The sequence below is a fragment of the Colobus angolensis genome, unplaced genomic scaffold, assembly GCF_000951035.1.
Source record: "Colobus angolensis palliatus isolate OR3802 unplaced genomic scaffold, Cang.pa_1.0 Scaffold235, whole genome shotgun sequence".
In the NCBI taxonomy this organism is placed as follows: Eukaryota; Metazoa; Chordata; class Mammalia; order Primates; family Cercopithecidae; genus Colobus; species Colobus angolensis.
The window spans coordinates 4,858,826-4,877,463 of record NW_012115544.1 but is presented as its reverse complement, the minus strand read 5'-3'; the positions used below and the strand labels follow the sequence as shown (position 1 = coordinate 4,877,463).

The window sequence follows — 18,638 nt, the reverse complement described above, 5'->3', positions numbered from 1 at the left end:
GCTGATTGCTGGCTAAGCTCACTGTTAAGTGACTTGTCCTCTCTTCCACATCAGCTTCTCAGCATACCAAGAATTAAACTTGATTTTTAAATTTTCTGAAAAACACAAAGCAACTCTACACTACAATTATTTTCCTTCTAATTTTTTTTAAAGAGATGGAGTTTCACTATGGTGCCCAGGCTGGAGTGCAGTAGCAATTCACAGGGGCAATAATCACAAACTATAGCCTTGAACTCGTGGGCTCACCCAAATCCTGCTGCCTCAGACTCCTGAGTAACTGGCACGCACCCCTGTGCCCAGCTCTTCAACATTTTATATTTTAAATTTTATAACAGGTCCATTTCTTAATATCATATATAGTGATCGTCAACCCTGACTTCGTGTCAGAATCAGTTGTAAAGCTCTATGAAATGACATATGACTGAGTCCTACTATCTGAAGATTCTAATACAGCAGCAGGCTCCTCACAACCAACTCATTTAATCCTGATACCATTTATCCTCCAATGCCAAAACCAAAGAAACAATAATAAAATTTTCCTCTTATTACGCTTTTGTGATGAAAGAAAGACTATGTAAACAAATACTATAATTCATTCATAAATTAAACTTCAAAGTCTTACCACATAATACAGGCTCCGCCCAATATCCTACAATTACTTCATATAATAGTGTACTCTGTAATGCCAAAACCCAGCTTAACTCCATTTTCCAAATATGTATGCAAGCACACAATCCAAAGATCTTTCTCTCTTGCCCTGTAATCACTGTTTTCACACTCACTTCACATAACAAATATTTATTAAACATCTACTATGGTACATCATTTTAACTAATGCGAATAGAGCCATTAGCAGACATCCTTATCTTCATAAAACCTACATTTTAATTGTGGAAAATATGTGATAAATATACAAGTAAATGTAAGAAGCCGATAAGTGAGAATAAAGTAAGAAATAAGAAAATAAGGTGAGAAGGACTGACTGCTAGCCAAGGAAGGCCTCTAAATAACATTTAAAGGACACCTGTTTAGCTGGGCATGGTGGCATGTGCCCGTAGTCCCAGCTGCCCGGAAGTTTAAGGTGGGAGAATCGCTTCAACCTAGGAGGCGGACGTTGCAGTGGGCCAAGATCACACTACTGCACTCCAGACCTCCAGCCTGGGCAACAGAGTGAGACCCTGTCTCAAAAAAAAAAAATTTAAAAAATTAGGCCAGGCACGGTGGCTCACACCTGTAATCCCAGCATTTTGAGAGGCCGAGGCAGGTGGATCACCTGAAGTCTGGAGTTTGAGACCAGCCTGGCCAACATGGTGAAACCCAGTCTGTACTAAAAGTACAAAAATTAGCCAGGCCTGGTGGCAAGCACCTGGAATCCCAGCTACTCAGGAAGCTGAGGCAGGAGAATCGCTTGAACTCAGGAGGCGGAGGTTGCAGTAAACTAAAATTGTGGCACTGCATGCCAGGCTGGGTGACAGAGGTAAACCCTGTCTCAAAAAATAATAAAAATAAAATTTAAAATAAAAAATAAATAAAGGACACGTGAGCAGAAGTCCTAAAACAAATAAGAAAAATGAGTCACGCAGGTATCTGGGGGAGAAAATTCTCAACAGTCCTTTGCATATATATGACCCTTTATATGACCTAGCTTTTTATGTCCAAAAATGCCTTTATGAAGAAAGAAGATATATTGAATCAATGCTGTCAGAACTGCATTGTCAGAAGCAGAAATATTAAAAGATATAAGACTGCACACTAAGGAGAGGGATCCCTTCAGTTGAGGCCAGCTGGACAGTATCTCTCCAGTCCCCCAATCACACTGAGCACCATGCCTGCTTCTCTGGAAACTGTTCTTTAAGCAGCGCTTCAATAGTTTGGATGGCAATTCTATTATCATCAAATAACTAGTTTGAGCCCCAATAATGACCCAGGACTTCAACACTTTGACACATCTAAAGAATGGAATATTAAATTCAGTTCCCTTTTAAGCTTTAGTCTGCTTTTCTGAAAATATAGTGTTGTCTATCTACTACTATTGAAAACTGAACTGTGGTCACTCTGCACAAACAAGTATTTTTAACCCACTCTCTTGACGCAAAAGAATCATTTTTTGAAACATTTCAGGTTTCTACCACAATACAGAATTTTAAAAATATATGCTGTCAGGCCGGGCGCGGTGGCTCAAGCCTGTAATCCCAGCACTTTGGGAGGCCGAGACGGGCGGATCACGAGGTCAGGAGATCGAGACCATCCTGGCTAACATGGTGAAACCCCGTCTCTACTAAAAATTACAAAAACTAGCCGGGCGTGGTGGCCGGCACCTGTAGTCCCAGCTACTCCGGAGGCTGAGACAGGAGAATGGCGTGAACCCGGGAGGCAGAGCTTGCAGTGAGCTGAGATCCCGCCACTGTACTCCAGCCTGGGTGACAGCGAGACTCCGTCTCAAAAAAAATAAAAAAATAAAAATAAAAATATACGTTGTCAGTTTAAAACAAAAACATAATATATTTATTTCTTCATTCATACTACATCTCATTCCAGAAATACAAAAATTAAAAAGTAAGCAAACAGGCCAGGCGCAGTAGCATGTACCATAATCTCAGCTACTTGGGAGGCTGAAGCAGGAGAATCACTTGAGCTCAGGACTAGCCTGGGCAACATAGTGAAATTCTGGTCCCACGCGCATATGCGCACACACGCACATGCACACACACACAAATACATATTTAAAAAGCAAGCAAAGAATAAATTTACCACATTATTAAAAGATTTTCACTTCTCACTAGTCTTTTTTTTTTTTTTTTTTTGAGACGAAGTTTCACTCTCGTCCCCCAAGCTGGAGTGCAATGGCGCGATCTCGGCTCACTGCAACCTCCACATCCTGGGTTCAAGCGATTCTCCTGCCTCAGCCTCCCAAGTAGTTGGGATTACAGGTGTCTGCCACCACGCCTGGCTAATTTTTGTACTTCTAGTAGAGACGGGGTTTCACCATGTTGGCCAGGCTGGTCTCGAACTCCTGACCTCAGGTCATCCACCTGCCTCAGCCTCCCAAAGTGCTGGGATTACAAGCCTGAGTTACCATGCCCGACCCTCACTAGATTTTTACAGAAAAATTATTTTGTAATTTTTATAATAATTACATACACATTATATATACATATATAAAATAGCAAAACTGCATTTTGTTTTCTGGTATACTTTTAAGGAATAATTTATCCTAGTTTAAACTTATGCCTGGCAGCAGGACGTGGTGGCTCACGCCTGTAATCCCAGGCACTTGGGAAGCTGAGGTGGGTGGATCACCCGAGGTGAGCAGTTTGAGACCAGCCTGGCCAACATGGAGAAACCCCATCTCTACTAAAAATACAAAACTTAGCCGGGCATGGTGGTGGACACCTGTAATCCCAGCTACTGGGGAAGCTGAGGCAGGAGAATCACTTGAACCTGGGAGCCGGAGGTTGCAGTGAGCCGGAGGTTGCAGTGAGCCGAGATCGAACCACTGTACTCCAGCCTGAACAACAAGAGCGAGATTCCATCTCAAAAAAACAAATAAACTTATGATTAACTACTATGTTCAGAAGGGGATTTCAGAACAGACCAAACTTTGTTTCCATTTTTTGATTTTTTGTTATATTCTAAATATACAAAGTACAAGCAAAAGTATATTAAAACCAATTTCAAAGTTATTGTCCACTCTTAGTTGCAAAAGTGGAATTCTGTCACAAAGAAATTTAATCAGTTAACCTTTCATGTGCATATGGACACCTACTTGCTAACAATTCCTAATCTAAATTTAATCAGCAACTAAAGCTAAACTAAGTATCATTAACTAGCAGAAACAGCAACTTTCCCAGAGAAAATAAATCACATAAAATAATTTACCTATTCTACAATGGGCCGGGCGCAGTGGCTGAAGACTGTAATCCCAGCACTTTGGGAGGCTAAGGTGGGGGGATCACAAGGTCAGGAAATTGAGACCATCCTGGCTAACATGGTGAAACCCTGTCTCTACTAAAAATACAAAAAATTAGCCAGGCGTGGTGGCGGGCACCTGTAGTCCTAGCTACTTGGGAGGCTGAGGCAGGAGAACGGCATGAGGCAGAGGCGGAGCTTGCAGTGAGCCAAGATCGCGCCATTGCACTCCAGCCTGGGCGACAGAGGGAGACTCTGTCCCAAAAATTAATAATAATAATTTACCTATTATACAACATACACAGCCGCCTAATAAGTATTACTACTCTTTTGCCTAACAAAGAATTCCCTCACTCTCCTCCTATACCCCTCCCCTAAATAGTTAAACACTAGGCAGGTGTGTGATGTTAAGTGCCCTGAAAAGAAAAAAAGTTTTAGTCCAGACTGTAACTAACACTAGCTTAATCTCAGTCTGTTTGCTTAATAAAAATGTCCCCACCTTGAAAAGTGTTGAGAATTAAGAAAGGACTCTAAATAAAGCATGTTGTGTCCAAAATGGTAACCATTCACCACATGTGACTATTTGAATTTAAATTAAGATTAATTAAAAATTCATTTCCTCAGTTGCACTAGCCATATTTCAAGTGTACAATAATTACATGTGGCCAGGCCAGGCACAGTAGCTCACACTTGTAATCTCAGCACTTTGGGAGGCTGAGGCAGGAGGACTGCTTGATCCCAGGAGTTCAAGACTAGCCTGGCCAACATGGCGAAACCCCGTCTCTACCAAAAATACAAAAATTAGCCAGACATAGTGGCACGCCTGTAGTCACAGCTACTTGGGAGACTGAGCTGGGAAGAGAGCTTGAACCCAGGAGGTGGAGGTTGCAGTGAGCCATGATCAAACCACTGCACTCCAGCCTGTGTGATAGAATTAGACCCTGTCTTAAGTACAACAAAAAACAAACCTACACATGGCCAATGGCTATCGTATTAAAGCAGATAACAAATATTTCCATCATCACAGAAAATTCTACTGTGCAGTGCTATTCTAAAGCACCTAGAGCAGAGCCTGGCAAATGGTAGATTTCTCATTTTACCTGGCAAATAGTGACAAATCACAAACATAATCATAATGCTATTTTAACTTCTCTCACCACTTTTCTAGGAAAGAAAAATTCTGTCCGTTAAAAGCCAAACACTGCATGTTCTCACTCATAGGTGGGAACTGAACAATGAGAACATTTGGATACAGGGTGGGGAACATCATACACTGGGGCCTGTCCTGGGGTGTGGGGAGCGGGGAGGGATAGCATTAGGAGATATACCTAATGTAAATGACGAGTTAATGGGTGCAGAACACCAACATGGCACATGTATACATATGTAACAAACCTGCACGTTGTGCACACATACCCTAGAACTTAAAGTATAATAAAAAAATTAAAATAAAATTCTATCCTTTAACACTTATAACTAACAATATAAATCATTCAGGCTAAGGTCCAAAACTACATTTATTGATGTACAATATTTTAACTATTCCCAACTTAAATTTTTCTTATAACTGACATTAACATTTGAAGAGCAAAAAAGAAAGAAGGAAGCAGCAGCAACAGCAACCAACCTACCAACACTTGATTGAAAGGAATTAGGGTATGTCCACCTTTTCCAAGTGGGTTAAAATATAAGGTGTGGATTTCGTTCTACCCTGGCAACCTCATTTTTCCTACCCTTAACCTAGATCCTAACAAAGTGGTGTAAAAATCTGGTAACATCCTCAAACTTTTAGATAAACAAATAGCATCAACAGTAGGCAAAGGCCACAATTTTCTAATGACTTAATTTTCCAAATAAGTTAAAACAGTTTATAAATACAAAACAAAACAAAACAAAAAAACAGCATCTGGCAAACACAAGTCTTCCTTAAACTCTTACATAGGGCCGGGCGCAGTGGCTCATACTTGTAATTCCAGAACTTTGGGAGGCCGAAACGGGCAGAACACTTGAGGTCACTAGTTCAAGACCAGCCTGGCTAACATGGTGAAACCCCATCTCTACTAAAAATACAAAAAAATATTAGCCGAATGTGGTGGCAGACGCCTGTAATCCCAGCTACTTGGGAGGCTGAGGCATGAACCCAGGAGGTAGAGATTGCAGTGAGCCAAAATCACACCACTGCACTCCAACCTGGGCGACAGAGCAAAACTCTGTCTCAAACAAACAAACAAATAAAATAAACTCTTACATAGTATATGTCACATTAAATTCACTCTGTCCTTTTTCTAGACAAATTATCAGGAAGAAACACTATGCAAGCATTTTGACTAACTTATGACCATGCTTTAGTCAGAAAACGGTAGAGAAATATTGGGAAAAAAAAAGGGAAAAATATACAAAAAAACCCTGAATTTTAGAAATCAACTAGACTAGATCAAGCCAGGCAAATCCGCTGCAGAAATTCTAAAATTTTTGCAAACTTATGTGTAAACCAGGTTTCCATGAAAAAATTAAGGAAAAAAAAATGTTTATTTTGAAATACAAACTAACTGCATTTCCTACATAAGTTTATCATAACAAGTACAGTACAACTAACAAAGTAGCAGCTCAAAAGTTGAATGCTGCAGGAATGATTTAAAAAGTTACCACGTGGCCAGGAACAGTGGCTCAGGCCTGTAATCCCAGCATTTTGGGAGGCCCAGGCAGTTGGATCACTTGAGGTTGGGAGTTTGAGACAAGCCTGACCAACATGGAGAAACCCCATCTCTACTAAAAATACAAAATTAGCCAGGCGTGGTGGCACATGCCTGTAATCCCAGCTACTCGGGAGGCTGAGGCAGAATTGCTTGAACCTGGGAGGCAGAGGTTTCGGTGAGCCGAGATCACGCCATTGCCCTCCAGCCTGGGCAACAAGAGTGAAACTCCGTCTCAAAAAAAAAAAAAAAAGAAGTTACCAACCTAGCAACACTTGATTATATACAGCACACACATCACATTAAAAGTCCAACGTTTCCTTTATCAGGGCAAAAAAAAAATCTTAAAATCAAAAGCACTAACTTACTATTGAATCTCAAGAAACTGAAGCAATTTCAAAAAACCAATACTATCCTTTTGGTCAGTAATACTTTCTTCATTCCTAACGTATGAGAACAATAAAGACATTTTAGCTCCTTTACTTTTCTTTCATTTAGTGATTTTCACATTTCTCTCGCATATAACTTGTCAACAGATCTACAGCACTGTGATTTTAGCAATGAACTTACAGGTTTTGCCCCACTAACACTACCACAAAAAAAATATTTAAGATGTTTAATCAAAAATTGCTATTCTATGGATGGTTAAACATACTGTGGTACATCCGTATCATGGAATACTACTTGGCAATAAAAAGGAATAAACTATTAGCTGGATGTAGTAGCCCTGTAGTGATCCCAGCTACTCCAGAGGCTGAAGAGGGAGGAGTGCTTGAGCCCAGTAGTTTGAGGTTACAGTGCCCTATTGATAGAGCCTATAAACAGTCACTACACTCCAGCCTGGGCAACAGAGGAAGACTCCATCTCTAAACCCAAAAAGTTGTATACCGTATGATTATTTTTAGTAAACACACTGGGAATGGCAAAATTATACAAAGAGAGGGCATGTACTGATTGCTGGAGCCTGCAGCGAGAGGGGATGGGAGTGGGGTGGGACAGATGATGGATGTGGTTCTAAAAGGGCAACAGAGGGGTACTTTGGACTGAGGGAACTGTTCTGTAGCCTAATTGTAGTGGTGCAATCTCTACATAGGATAACACTGCACAGAAGTAAATACAGTCAGCTCTCATTATCCTTGGTGTCTGCATCCATAGGTAAAAACTATTTTTAAAAAAGCATAATAAAAAATACAAATTTTAAAAATACAGCATAACTATATAACATTAATATTGCATTAGGTATTATAAGTAATCTAGAGATATTTAAAGTGTACAGGTGATCTGCATAGGTTATATGCAAATACTACACCACTTTATATAAGGGACTCAAACACCTGCAAATTTTGGAATCTCGCGGGATCCTGAAATCAACCCCCAACAGATACCAAGGGATGACTGCAACTGCGTGCGCGAGCACTCACACACATGTACAAGTAAACTGGGGATATGTGAATAAGACTGGTGGATTGTATCAATGTTTAATAATGAACCATGGTTTTGCAAGGTGTTAGTGTCGGGAAAACTGAGTAAAGTGCACTGTATTATTCCTTAAACTATGTGATTATACAGTCTTCTCAAAATTAAAAGTTTGATTTATTTAAAAAGTGCTAACACTTGAGAAAATCTTAATACGAACCAGATATTAGACAATATTAGAGAATGACTGTTAAAAGTATACAAGACGATGCCCTTATTCTTAGGAGATGCTTGTTGAAGTATTTAGAGATGAAATTTTTTGTTTTTGAGACAGTCTTGCCCAGGCTGGAACTGCAACCTCCACCTCCCAGGTTCAAGCGATTCTTGTGCCTCACCCTCCCTAGTAGCTGGGACTACAGGCGCACACCACCACAGCTGACTAATTTTCGTATTTTTAGTAACGACAGGATTTCACTACGTTGGCCAGCCTGGTCTCAAACTCCTGACCTCAAGTGATCCATCCGCCTGAGACTCCCAAAGTGTTGGTATTACAGGTATGAGCCACCGTGCCCAGCCTAGAGATAAGTTTTATGTCTACAACTTACTTTTATACAAATGTATATAAACATATACATAGTGAGAGAGAAAGCATATATGGCAAAATATCAAGTGTTAAATTTAAGTAAAGGTTTAGGAGTGTTCCTTGTTCTCTCAACTTTTCATTTTTTTTTTTTTTCAAAATAAAGAATTGTGAAGAGGTTAAAGATAAATTGTTATTATAAACTTATGGTATAGTTCCACCTGCACAACAATTAGTCTTTTTAACGGTTTAAAAGTAACTTTCTTCCTAAAACTATTTTACAGCTCCAACGACACTCTTAGTCTTAAAAGAAAACAAAACAAAATGCCAATAAGAATTTCAGGGTAACAGTTTTCCGACACTGGATGTGACGTTCTAATATTTTTCAACATGAATTCACTAAATCTGTAAGGCATATGGACACTTTTGTAAAATCAAAGTTAGTTCAAATTGATGATTATTTATTTCTAGAAAAACTGAATCCCTAGAGTTGGTCTACTTTTCAAACAGGTGAAATAAATTATAACTGCAGGGGAAAAGGTTAACACTTTCACACACATCCTAAATTCTAAAAGTCTTAAATTTGGCAAACACAGTTAATTCTATCATAAGGAAAAGTTTGCGTGAAAGGGGCAACCCACACACTAAATGCCAAACAAAAAATGTACTACGATGTGTTAATTATAGTTCCCAGGCTACAGGACATATTTTAAAATGTAAACATTCCCAACAAACATCAATGCATTTATGGTTTAAAAAAATGCAAACTGCACACATTCGAAATGTAGGGAATAAGTCTGAGCGTCAACAAAATCCTTCTCAAAAGTTCTTATATTCTCTTTTCTCTGCTAAGTTTTTGCATATGTTAATACACTTCAGTGTATAAGAAAAGTCTAGGTCTGGAACGTTTCAACTAAAAACTCAACTTTTTACTTCCTATCGAACCGCCCCCTCGCCAATGGGCCCCACCTCCCGAGAAGAGTGACGGGGTGGGGCTGTTTCCCGCTCGGAAACTAAGAAATAAATGCCTCATCCCTACTCCAGGAACAAGAGAACAAGGGAGGCAGAGGCACCGAAGACTCCAGTATGCAACTGACTACAAGGAGGTAGTCGTTTGAAAAGCTTTCTTTCCTTCTCTGAACTCTTTCTTTCCCTCCTCTCAGGTCATTTGACCCCCGGCCGGGCGGAGACAGGTGAATCCCAAGAGAGGAGGAAGAGGGAGGGACAGATGATGGAGGGAGAACCGCGTTTAGGCAATGAATGAGCCTGCTGCATCCGCACCACCTGTTCCTTCCAAGGGTGCCACCCCGGCCTGCCGGCAGGGTTCCCACACCAGCCGGGCCGCGACTCCTGCCGGTGTTGCCCACTTGCCCGCCAAAGGCCGGGCCTCTCCTCCCCTAGATCGGGGAGAATGAGAACCGGCAGTCTAGAAGCCAGGAGATCGGGGCCTAGTCCGGAACCAGGGCCTCAAGCGTGGGGATGCAAGGAAGAAGCCTGTGGTCTCTGGCGCGCGGGCCATAGTAGGAACCACAGAGAGGGGGCAAAGCAATGCCTTCGGCCTGACGAGGACTATGAAGGCGGGGTCCCGGGCGGGAGTGGCTCAGTGCCCGCCGGGCTGAGGTTACGGGTGACAGGCCCGGTTATCGGCTAAATCCTCCCCACTGCTTGCCCGGAGCCTCACACTTACCAAGATCCGCTTGAAGAGCGCATTCTCCTTGGGCGGGAGGCTCACGGCCGGCATCGTTCCGGCTGCTCCTGCTGCTCCCGCCACCACCCGGCTCGGTCAGTCAGTTTGTCCGACCGTCGCCGCTGCCGTTCCCTAGCTGCTTCAGCCTTGAATATACCGATCCGCCGCCGCCACCAGGCCTCGGGTGTCGCCGCGTTGCCCTACCCGGACACCTCCTTTTTCCTCGTCGTCTTTTTTCCTTTCTCACTTAACGCTGCCGCCGCCTCCCCCACTACGGGTCTCCGTCGGCGGTTCACGTGGTAACTGAACAGACCGACAGAGGCAGCCAAAATGGCGGACGCGGAGGGCTTTCCCACCCGGGTCACACCTCCTAACACGCAGGCGCGGTGACCTCCTTTCCCCACCTCCTCTGGGTTTCGGAGCTTGCTGGGAAACCTGGAGGCTGGCCCGCCGGTGGAGGCCGGGAGGGTCCGGGCAAGCCCCGCCCATCCTTTCAGTGCGTGGTGCCCTCGAAGCGTCCGCGGAGCTACGGGAGGCTAGGCAAATACGGTTCAGACCGCCTCCTCATCAAAAATAGCCTCTCTGGCGCCTTCCTGCTAGACTGACCTTTCATTCATTGGAAAGAGTCTCGCACACTGTGTGATAATCGTTTGAGCCCAAAGCGCTAAAATACAGGTGTAGGTATTTGAGAAGCGCCGTAGTTGATTATGGACGAAATGCCTAATTTAAGGAGCAGAGGCGGAGTGGAAAATGAAAAAAGCTTCTCCGCAGTGGAGACTTGTTAACAGCCCTGGAGAGGAAGGGGCTTAATAGAGTCTGAAAGGGGTGAAAGAGCTTCACCAATGAAATGGGCCTGGCTGTCGTATCGGTAATTTGGTGAATGCTGCTTAAGATCAGCCTGGAAAGGTAGTTAGCCAGATCCGAAGTGACATATTTGCACTGCCAAAGGAGCCTCTGGAGGTTAAAGTATGTGTTTTAATTTAGTTGTTGAGGCCATATAATGCAGAGTTGACGGACCAACCTTATGAGGCACCTTGGAGTGGAGTGGTGGAGAGTTAAAGACACTGACTTTACCCTGGAGCTGGCTTCAAACTAGTGCTTAATATTGTGACTCGAACTCCCCATCCCCAGAAATTCTCAGATCTTAGAAGCCAAAGACTGTCAAGGATACTAGAGAGAACTACTCGAGTAGGCGAGGTCAGACTAGATACCGAATAGGACCCCTTCCAAAAATGTAAGTCATTTCATTAACAGGTGACAGTAAAACTTTGTCAAAGTGGCATTCCATTGATCTAAAAATTTTCAAGTTATATGAGCCACTTTTAACCTTTGGTTTTTGATTACCTCTTTCCAAATCCTGATTTCACTCTGTAGCATTCTTTGCATTACGAATTATTAAACAATACGTTATGTGCGTGTTTTTTACTCTTTTAAATTTATTTACAAAGACATTTTAATTTTCAAACTTCTCTTAACTGTCCCTGAAAGGTGTGAGTTGAGAAATATGTTTCCCAATATAAACTTGGGTTTTCTAGCTGCTATATTGATTGTCCTCTCCCTTCACCGGGGTCATAAATAAGGTTTTTAACAGTCAAATCCTGGAGTTTCCTTAAATTCTGTGATCTGTCTTCAAAATTTTGAGAAAATCATATGTACAGGAAACTATGTTTCAGTTTGAAATATGGCCAGTCTTTTAACCTTAACTTTATAAAATTAAGGGCAAGCTTATAATTCATTTTTAAACTGTTATTTAGTAATAACCTGCAAAATTCACTGTCCCAAGAGGTCTTTCAACTGTCTGAACTATTGAAAGACAGAAAAATAGTCTAAATGTAGTTGATAATTTTAGCATGGATTTCCAAATCTCTGCCTTCATATCCAAAAATCCCCACAGCAATACTATTTGCTATAGTTCTCTAAATTTCTCCTGTAAAGAATATTCTATTTTCCTTCAGAGGAAGAAAATGTCTGGTCTTTGAAACAATCAGTAGCTTCCACCAGAACCTTAGTACCTGATTAGATGAGCCAGAAATAGCATTTGGCAAATATTACATTCTTTTTGGGTGATGACAAACAAATGGCAATTTTAAAGGCTTGGCAAATACTAGTCTGATTCAACATTTAACTGATTCATTTACTAGTTAAAATGCACCTACAGGTAACAGTCTGACCACACAGTAACCTAAACTGAATAAAAAAAATATATTTACTCTGATTACCACAATTTCACAAATAGAGATCCCGTTTGAGTTATACTTTGACAGCCATGCTTTCAGAAAGTTAACATATCCAAGGCTATATGCTGTGGCTGCTGCTGCCGCTGCTAGTTAATTCATTTTACCCCCTGTGCTTGCATGTCACTATGTTCAAAATGCCAACTCTAAAAAGTATTAACCAAAAAGAAAGAAATAAAATCATTTACCTTGCAAACTTTAATTCTACAAAAGGGATATGTTGAGTGAAATTTCTCCATATATGTAAGATGTTCTCTATTGAGACTGTTACATCTTATTAAGTATTTGGGTCTTACTTCAAAAAAAAAAATGGCTGGGCGTGGTGGCTCACGCCTGTAATCCCAGCACTTTGGGTGGCTGAGGTGGGTGGATCACAAGGTCAGGAGTTCAAGACCAGCCTGACCAACATGGTGAAACCCCATCTCTACTAAAAATACAAAAATTAGCCAGGTGTGGTGGTGCACGCCTGTAATCCCAGCTACTCAGGAGGATGAGGCAGGAGAATCACTTGAACCTGGGAGGCGGAGGTTGCAGTGAGCCAAGATCGCACCACTGCACTCCAGAGCGAGACTCCCTCTCAAAAAAAAAAAAAAAAAAAAAGTAGGCCAGGAATAGTGCCTCATGCCTATAATCCCAACACTTTGGGAGGCTGAGGCAGGAAGATCGCTTGAGCTCAGAAGTTTGAGACTAACCTGGGCAACATAGTGAGACCCCATCTCTACAAAACAATTTTAAAATTTGCCAGGTATGGTGCTGTGAGCCTGTAGTCCCAGCTACTTGGTGGGCTTAGGTGGGAAGATTCCTTCGGCCCCAGAGGTCAAGACTGCAGTGAGCTGTGATGACACCTTTGCTCTCCAGCCTAGGCAACAGGGCTGAGACGTTGTTCCAAAAAAAATAAACAAACAACATAAAAGAAATTCATGTATTTGTCACCTAGATTTAACAAATGTTTACAATTTGCCTTTGCTTCTGGGTGTTTTTGTGTGTGTATAGACAGGGTTTCTCAATGTTGCCCAGGCTACTCTTGAACTCCTGGGCTTAGGCAATCAACCCACCTCAGCCTCCCAAAGTGCTGGGATTATAGGTGTGAGCCCCAACACCTGGCCTGCTGCTGAGTCTTAAAAAATAAAAACTTACAGATACATCTTGGTGTGTGGGGAGGTGGGAGGTTGTTGGTTTTTTTGTTTTGTTTTGTTTTTGTGACAGGGTCTCACCGTGTCACCCAGGCTGGAGTGCAGTGGCACACTCTTGGCCTACTGTAGCCTCAACCTCCCAGGTCCAAGTGATCTTCCTCCCTCAGCCTCCCGAGTAGCTAGAACCACAGACGTACACCACCACACCCAGCTAATTTTTTAAAAAATTATTTTGTAGAGATGTTTATCTACCTATGTTGCACAGGCCAGTCTTGACCTCCTGGACTCAAGCAATCCATTTGCCTTGTTCTGACAAAGTGCTACGATTAGAGGCCTGAGCCACTGTGACTGGCCCAAGTCCTAAGTTTGATTCATAGTATTCTCATGCATGCTATATCAATAAACATATGTGGTTTTTTGGGGGGTTTTGTTGTTTTGTTTTTGTTTTGTTTTGTTTTGTTTTGCATTTTATACAGTTTTTCAATTCTTGCTCTTTCTTTACCTTCCTTGGGAGATGTGATTTTTTTTCCCAGTGAAAAAATCTTGGACTAAAACTTTGCATTTCTGGCTGCTAACTCAAATCCTCTCTCTTTTCACCTGGATCATAAATAAGATTTTAGTGTTCAAATTCTGAAGATGCTTACATGAATATTATGAAGCAACTTCTAACAAAATATTATAGATATTAGTTCCTAGCTGGAATTACTTAATCAGGATTCTTTTCAAGATGGAGTTTCACACACAGCTGCATACTCCATACTCCAAGTGTACAGTTCCCATAAGCTCTAATATGCTGAGAAAAATGTGCTTATACTTCATCACTTTCCCAAAATACACACTAGTAAAAGGATACAAGGGCCAAAGCTCTGAAAAAGAACAAAGCAGTCTTTCCCAACAGCAGTACCGAAATCAGTAATTTGCTTATTGGTTCTGTATACTCTGACTAAAGGTAGCATCTGTTTCAACTTGTTGGATACTAGCAAAAGCTTCATCAGGACAAGCTTCCAAAGGATGGTGTAGAAAGGATATACAACTGACAGGTTGCTGAGTGGACAAGAAGCCAATAAGTTGAGAACCAACAACTGGCTCAGCACATTCGTTGCGTAATTTACTTACTTGAGCATGAGTCCAGGAGGCTCACACTAGGTTACAAACTAAAGTGACTCACAATTTAGCAATCCACTTAGCCACCATTTGCATGTTAAAATGAGCCAGAAAACACAGTACAATTAATTGACTTTCTGGTCAATAATTTTTGGTTAAAAAAAAGATTTTAAAATAACATTGCTAAAGAGAATATAGGAGATTTGCTAACATTTATTTTGGTTTTTAAATTAATGACATAAGGTTTAACGGATTACTTTTAAAGGGTCAAAATGTATTGTCTGTTACCTATAAATATTTTTACTGGTCTTTAGACATCAGATTGAACTGAATTGAATGTACAAAGATCTGGCTCAATTGTGCCAGATAAAACCTATTCCTCAGAACAATGTCTTTAATAGGCAAAACCAAATAAATTGTTTACTACTACCAGAGAGTTGTTTAAGCTTCTCAACAACCCTATAGGTTTTATGTTACAGATGTAAAACTTAGGTATAGAGAGGTTAAGTAATTTGCCTAGAAATCATAGAGCTAAAAAGTGGTGAGCAGAATGGCTTTGAACGCTGATTCTACAGCTTATGGTCTAGGGTGGTCCAAGTCTGTTAGGTGAGCTAACGAGGATCACTAGATCTGGGGTCAGAAGACCTCAAACCGTATCCCACCTCTGCCATCTGTGTGATCTTGAGCCTATCCAAGGCACTAATTCTACTTCACAGGTTTGTGAGGCTTCAGTATGATCGTGAGTGTAAATGGTAAGTGTTAAGAAATCTTTTCAACTATAAAATATGTCACCTTGGGTGAGTAGCTGTGTTCTTTAAGCTTCATCTGTAAATTGAGGCTTATAATCACGGCATGATATGTGTTCATTGTGAAGATGAAATAAGACAGTGAATGTAAACCATATGATACATTAATGCACCGTGCCTGGACCACAGAATTCAATCCAAGCGCTAGTTATTATTCAGCACGACACTTCTTTTTTCTGACTCATGTAGGAAAATTTTAATAAACCTCTTGATGAATAGCCGTAGAGATGGGGTGAAAAACCCCCAGGGGACAGGGAATAGATAAATTCTTTTTTCTTTTAATTACTTTCTTGCTAATTCCACTTTATAGACAGAAGGCTGAGGCCGGGGTGCTAGAGAACCTTGCCGGGCTGGAACTCACGTTGACGCCCCCACGGAGCTCGGCTGCACAGCCCTGGAGTCCCGCACTTCCGCCCGCCAGGTGGCGCTGGTTCTGTTGCCGACTCGGAGAGACTGAGGCTGGCCACTCAAGATGGCGCCGTCCGCGTTGCTGCGTCCCCTCTCCCTGCTGCTGGCCCCTGCCAGGCTCCCGAGCGGCTGTGAGTGTCCATCCTCGTGCAGGCCGATTCTACCCTCAGATTACCCCTCCTAAGGCGGACCAGCCTACGGGTGCAGGAGGCGGCAGCGGCCCGGGTTCGTCCTGCAGTGACCTTTGCCGGCCGGCGACCCAAGGCCCAGCCCGCGCCTAGCCCCTACGCAAGACTCTCCGCTCCCCATCACCCGCCTTCAGCACTTATCCAAGTGCAACCTGAGCACTCTTGGTCTTTGTAAATGGGCTTTGGGTCTCTGCCTTCCCCACCTCTGTACGTTCGGTCCCGTAGACTGGGAGAGGAGACACCCTTCCCGGGGCGCCTCCTACATGACCACTCCCGAGTCGTCTGAGGGTCCGCAAGCTAGTAAATGAGGCCTTGAAGGCCTCGGGCAGGACAGGTGCTACCTGTCTAACTCTCCCAGTGGCCCTGGGCGAAGTACTTGACCTCTCTGAACCGCTATTTCCTTGGCTGTTTAAGTAGGAGATGGGAGAGTTAAAGGGAGAATTAAATGCGGACGTAAATGTTAGGGTTTTTTCCCTACAAGGCAATAAGTTACAGATTTACAGACCCTCTGCCCCTTTCAGCTTCAGCGCGGTCAAAGTTCTACGTGCGAGAGCCGCTGAATGCCAAACCTGACTGGCTGAAAGTTGGGTTGACCTTGGGCACCAGCGTCTTCTTGTGGGTCTGTGTAAGTACTTTACTCCCGGATGTCGTGAGACTACCGCAGCGTGGTAAGGGAATGAGATAACATTGCAAGATTAAATGGTGCTGTTTTGTTGTATGGCAGTGAAAGTCTCATAACAGTAGGATATTTATATAATCGCTGATACATATTTCTCCAAAAGGGAAATCTCCAGGACTAAAAAAAAATTAAGATTTCAGCAACATTGAAAAAGTATGATGGGACTAAAATTTCTGTTATTGTTCCTTAACATGATTTTGTAAGGAATGGCAGTTTTACTAAATAGTAATTATACTTTATTTGTTAATGAGAGTTGAGGCTAATTGGAGTTTTATAAAGGGACCTTTTTCAGATGCTGTAGGGTCAAACCAGCAGTGTACAAGTTGTACAAATTGAATCCCAATAGACTTCCAAAACATTAGGTTTTAATCAATGTTTGTATAAATACATTGTTGGAAACTGTACATAGTGTATAGCTACCTTTTTTAAAAAATTTTCAGGCCGGGCGCGGTGGCTCACGCCTGTAATCCCAACACTGGGAGGCCGAGGTGGGCGGATCACAAGGTCAGGAGATCGAGACCATTCTGGCTAACACAGTGAAACCCCGTCTCTACTAAAAATACAAAAAAAAAACGGGCGAGGTGGCGGGCGCCTGTAATCCCAGCTACTCAGGAGGATGAGGCAGGAGAATCACTTGAACCTGGGAGGCGGAGGTTGCAGTGAGCCAAGATCGCACCACTGCACTCCAGAGCGAGACTCCCTCTCAAAAAAAAAAAAAAAAAAGTAGGCCAGGAATAGTGCCTCATGCCTATAATCCCAACACTTTGGGAGGCTGAGGCAGGAAGATCGCTTGAGCTCAGAAGTTTGAGACTAACCTGGGCAACATAGTGAGACCCCATCTCTACAAAACAATTTTAAAATTTGCCAGGTATGGTGCTGTGAGCCTGTAGTCCCAGCTACTTGGTGGGCTTAGGTGGGAAGATTCCTTCGGCCCCAGAGGTCAAGACTGCAGTGAGCTGTGATGACACCTTTGCTCTCCAGCCTAGGCAACAGGGCTGAGACGTTGTTCCAAAAAAAATAAACAAACAACATAAAAGAAATTCATGTATTTGTCACCTAGATTTAACAAATGTTTACAATTTGCCTTTGCTTCTGGGTGTTTTTGTGTGTGTATAGACAGGGTTTCTCAATGTTGCCCAGGCTACTCTTGAACTCCTGGGCTTAGGCAATCAACCCACCTCAGCCTCCCAAAGTGCTGGGATTATAGGTGTGAGCCCCAACACCTGGCCTGCTGCTGAGTCTTAAAAAATAAAAACTTACAGATACATCTTGGTGTGTGGGGAGGTGGGAGGTTGTTGGTTTTTTTGTTTTGTTTTGTTTTTGTGACAGGGTCTCACCGTGTCACCCAGGCTGGAGTGCAGTGGCACACTCTTGGCCTACTGTAGCCTCAACCTCCCAGGTCCAAGTGATCTTCCTCCCTCAGCCTCCCGAGTAGCTAGAACCACAGACGTACACCACCACACCCAGCTAATTTTTTAAAAAATTATTTTGTAGAGATGTTTATCTACCTATGTTGCACAGGCCAGTCTTGACCTCCTGGACTCAAGCAATCCATTTGCCTTGTTCTGACAAAGTGCTACGATTAGAGGCCTGAGCCACTGTGACTGGCCCAAGTCCTAAGTTTGATTCATAGTATTCTCATGCATGCTATATCAATAAACATATGTGGTTTTTTGGGGGGTTTTGTTGTTTTGTTTTTGTTTTGTTTTGTTTTGTTTTGCATTTTATACAGTTTTTCAATTCTTGCTCTTTCTTTACCTTCCTTGGGAGATGTGATTTTTTTTCCCAGTGAAAAAATCTT

At 42.3% G+C, this 18,638-nt stretch overlaps 1 protein-coding gene across 7 annotated transcripts in view; it reads left to right on the top strand.

Annotated features, from left to right (window-relative positions):
- Nucleotides 1-9,566: 9,566 nt before the first annotated feature.
- NDUFC1 (NADH dehydrogenase (ubiquinone) 1, subcomplex unknown, 1, 6kDa) overlaps nucleotides 9,567-18,638 on the top strand; it is an 18,909-nt gene continuing 9,837 nt past the window's right edge. Inside the window, exons 1-4 of one of the 7 annotated variants that reach the window (XM_011944653.1) lie at nucleotides 9,567-9,704; nucleotides 15,473-15,508; nucleotides 15,873-16,101; nucleotides 16,680-16,783. In XM_011944653.1, coding sequence (XP_011800043.1) covers nucleotides 16,035-16,101; nucleotides 16,680-16,783 — 171 coding nt within the window. In that variant the 5' untranslated portion in view covers nucleotides 9,567-9,704; nucleotides 15,473-15,508; nucleotides 15,873-16,034. Of the gene's footprint in view, nucleotides 9,705-10,687; nucleotides 11,520-15,472; nucleotides 15,509-15,872; nucleotides 16,102-16,679; nucleotides 16,784-18,638 lie in introns of those variants that run through there. The other 6 variants (XM_011944657.1, XM_011944656.1, XM_011944652.1 and 3 more) reach the window with 6 other exon arrangements.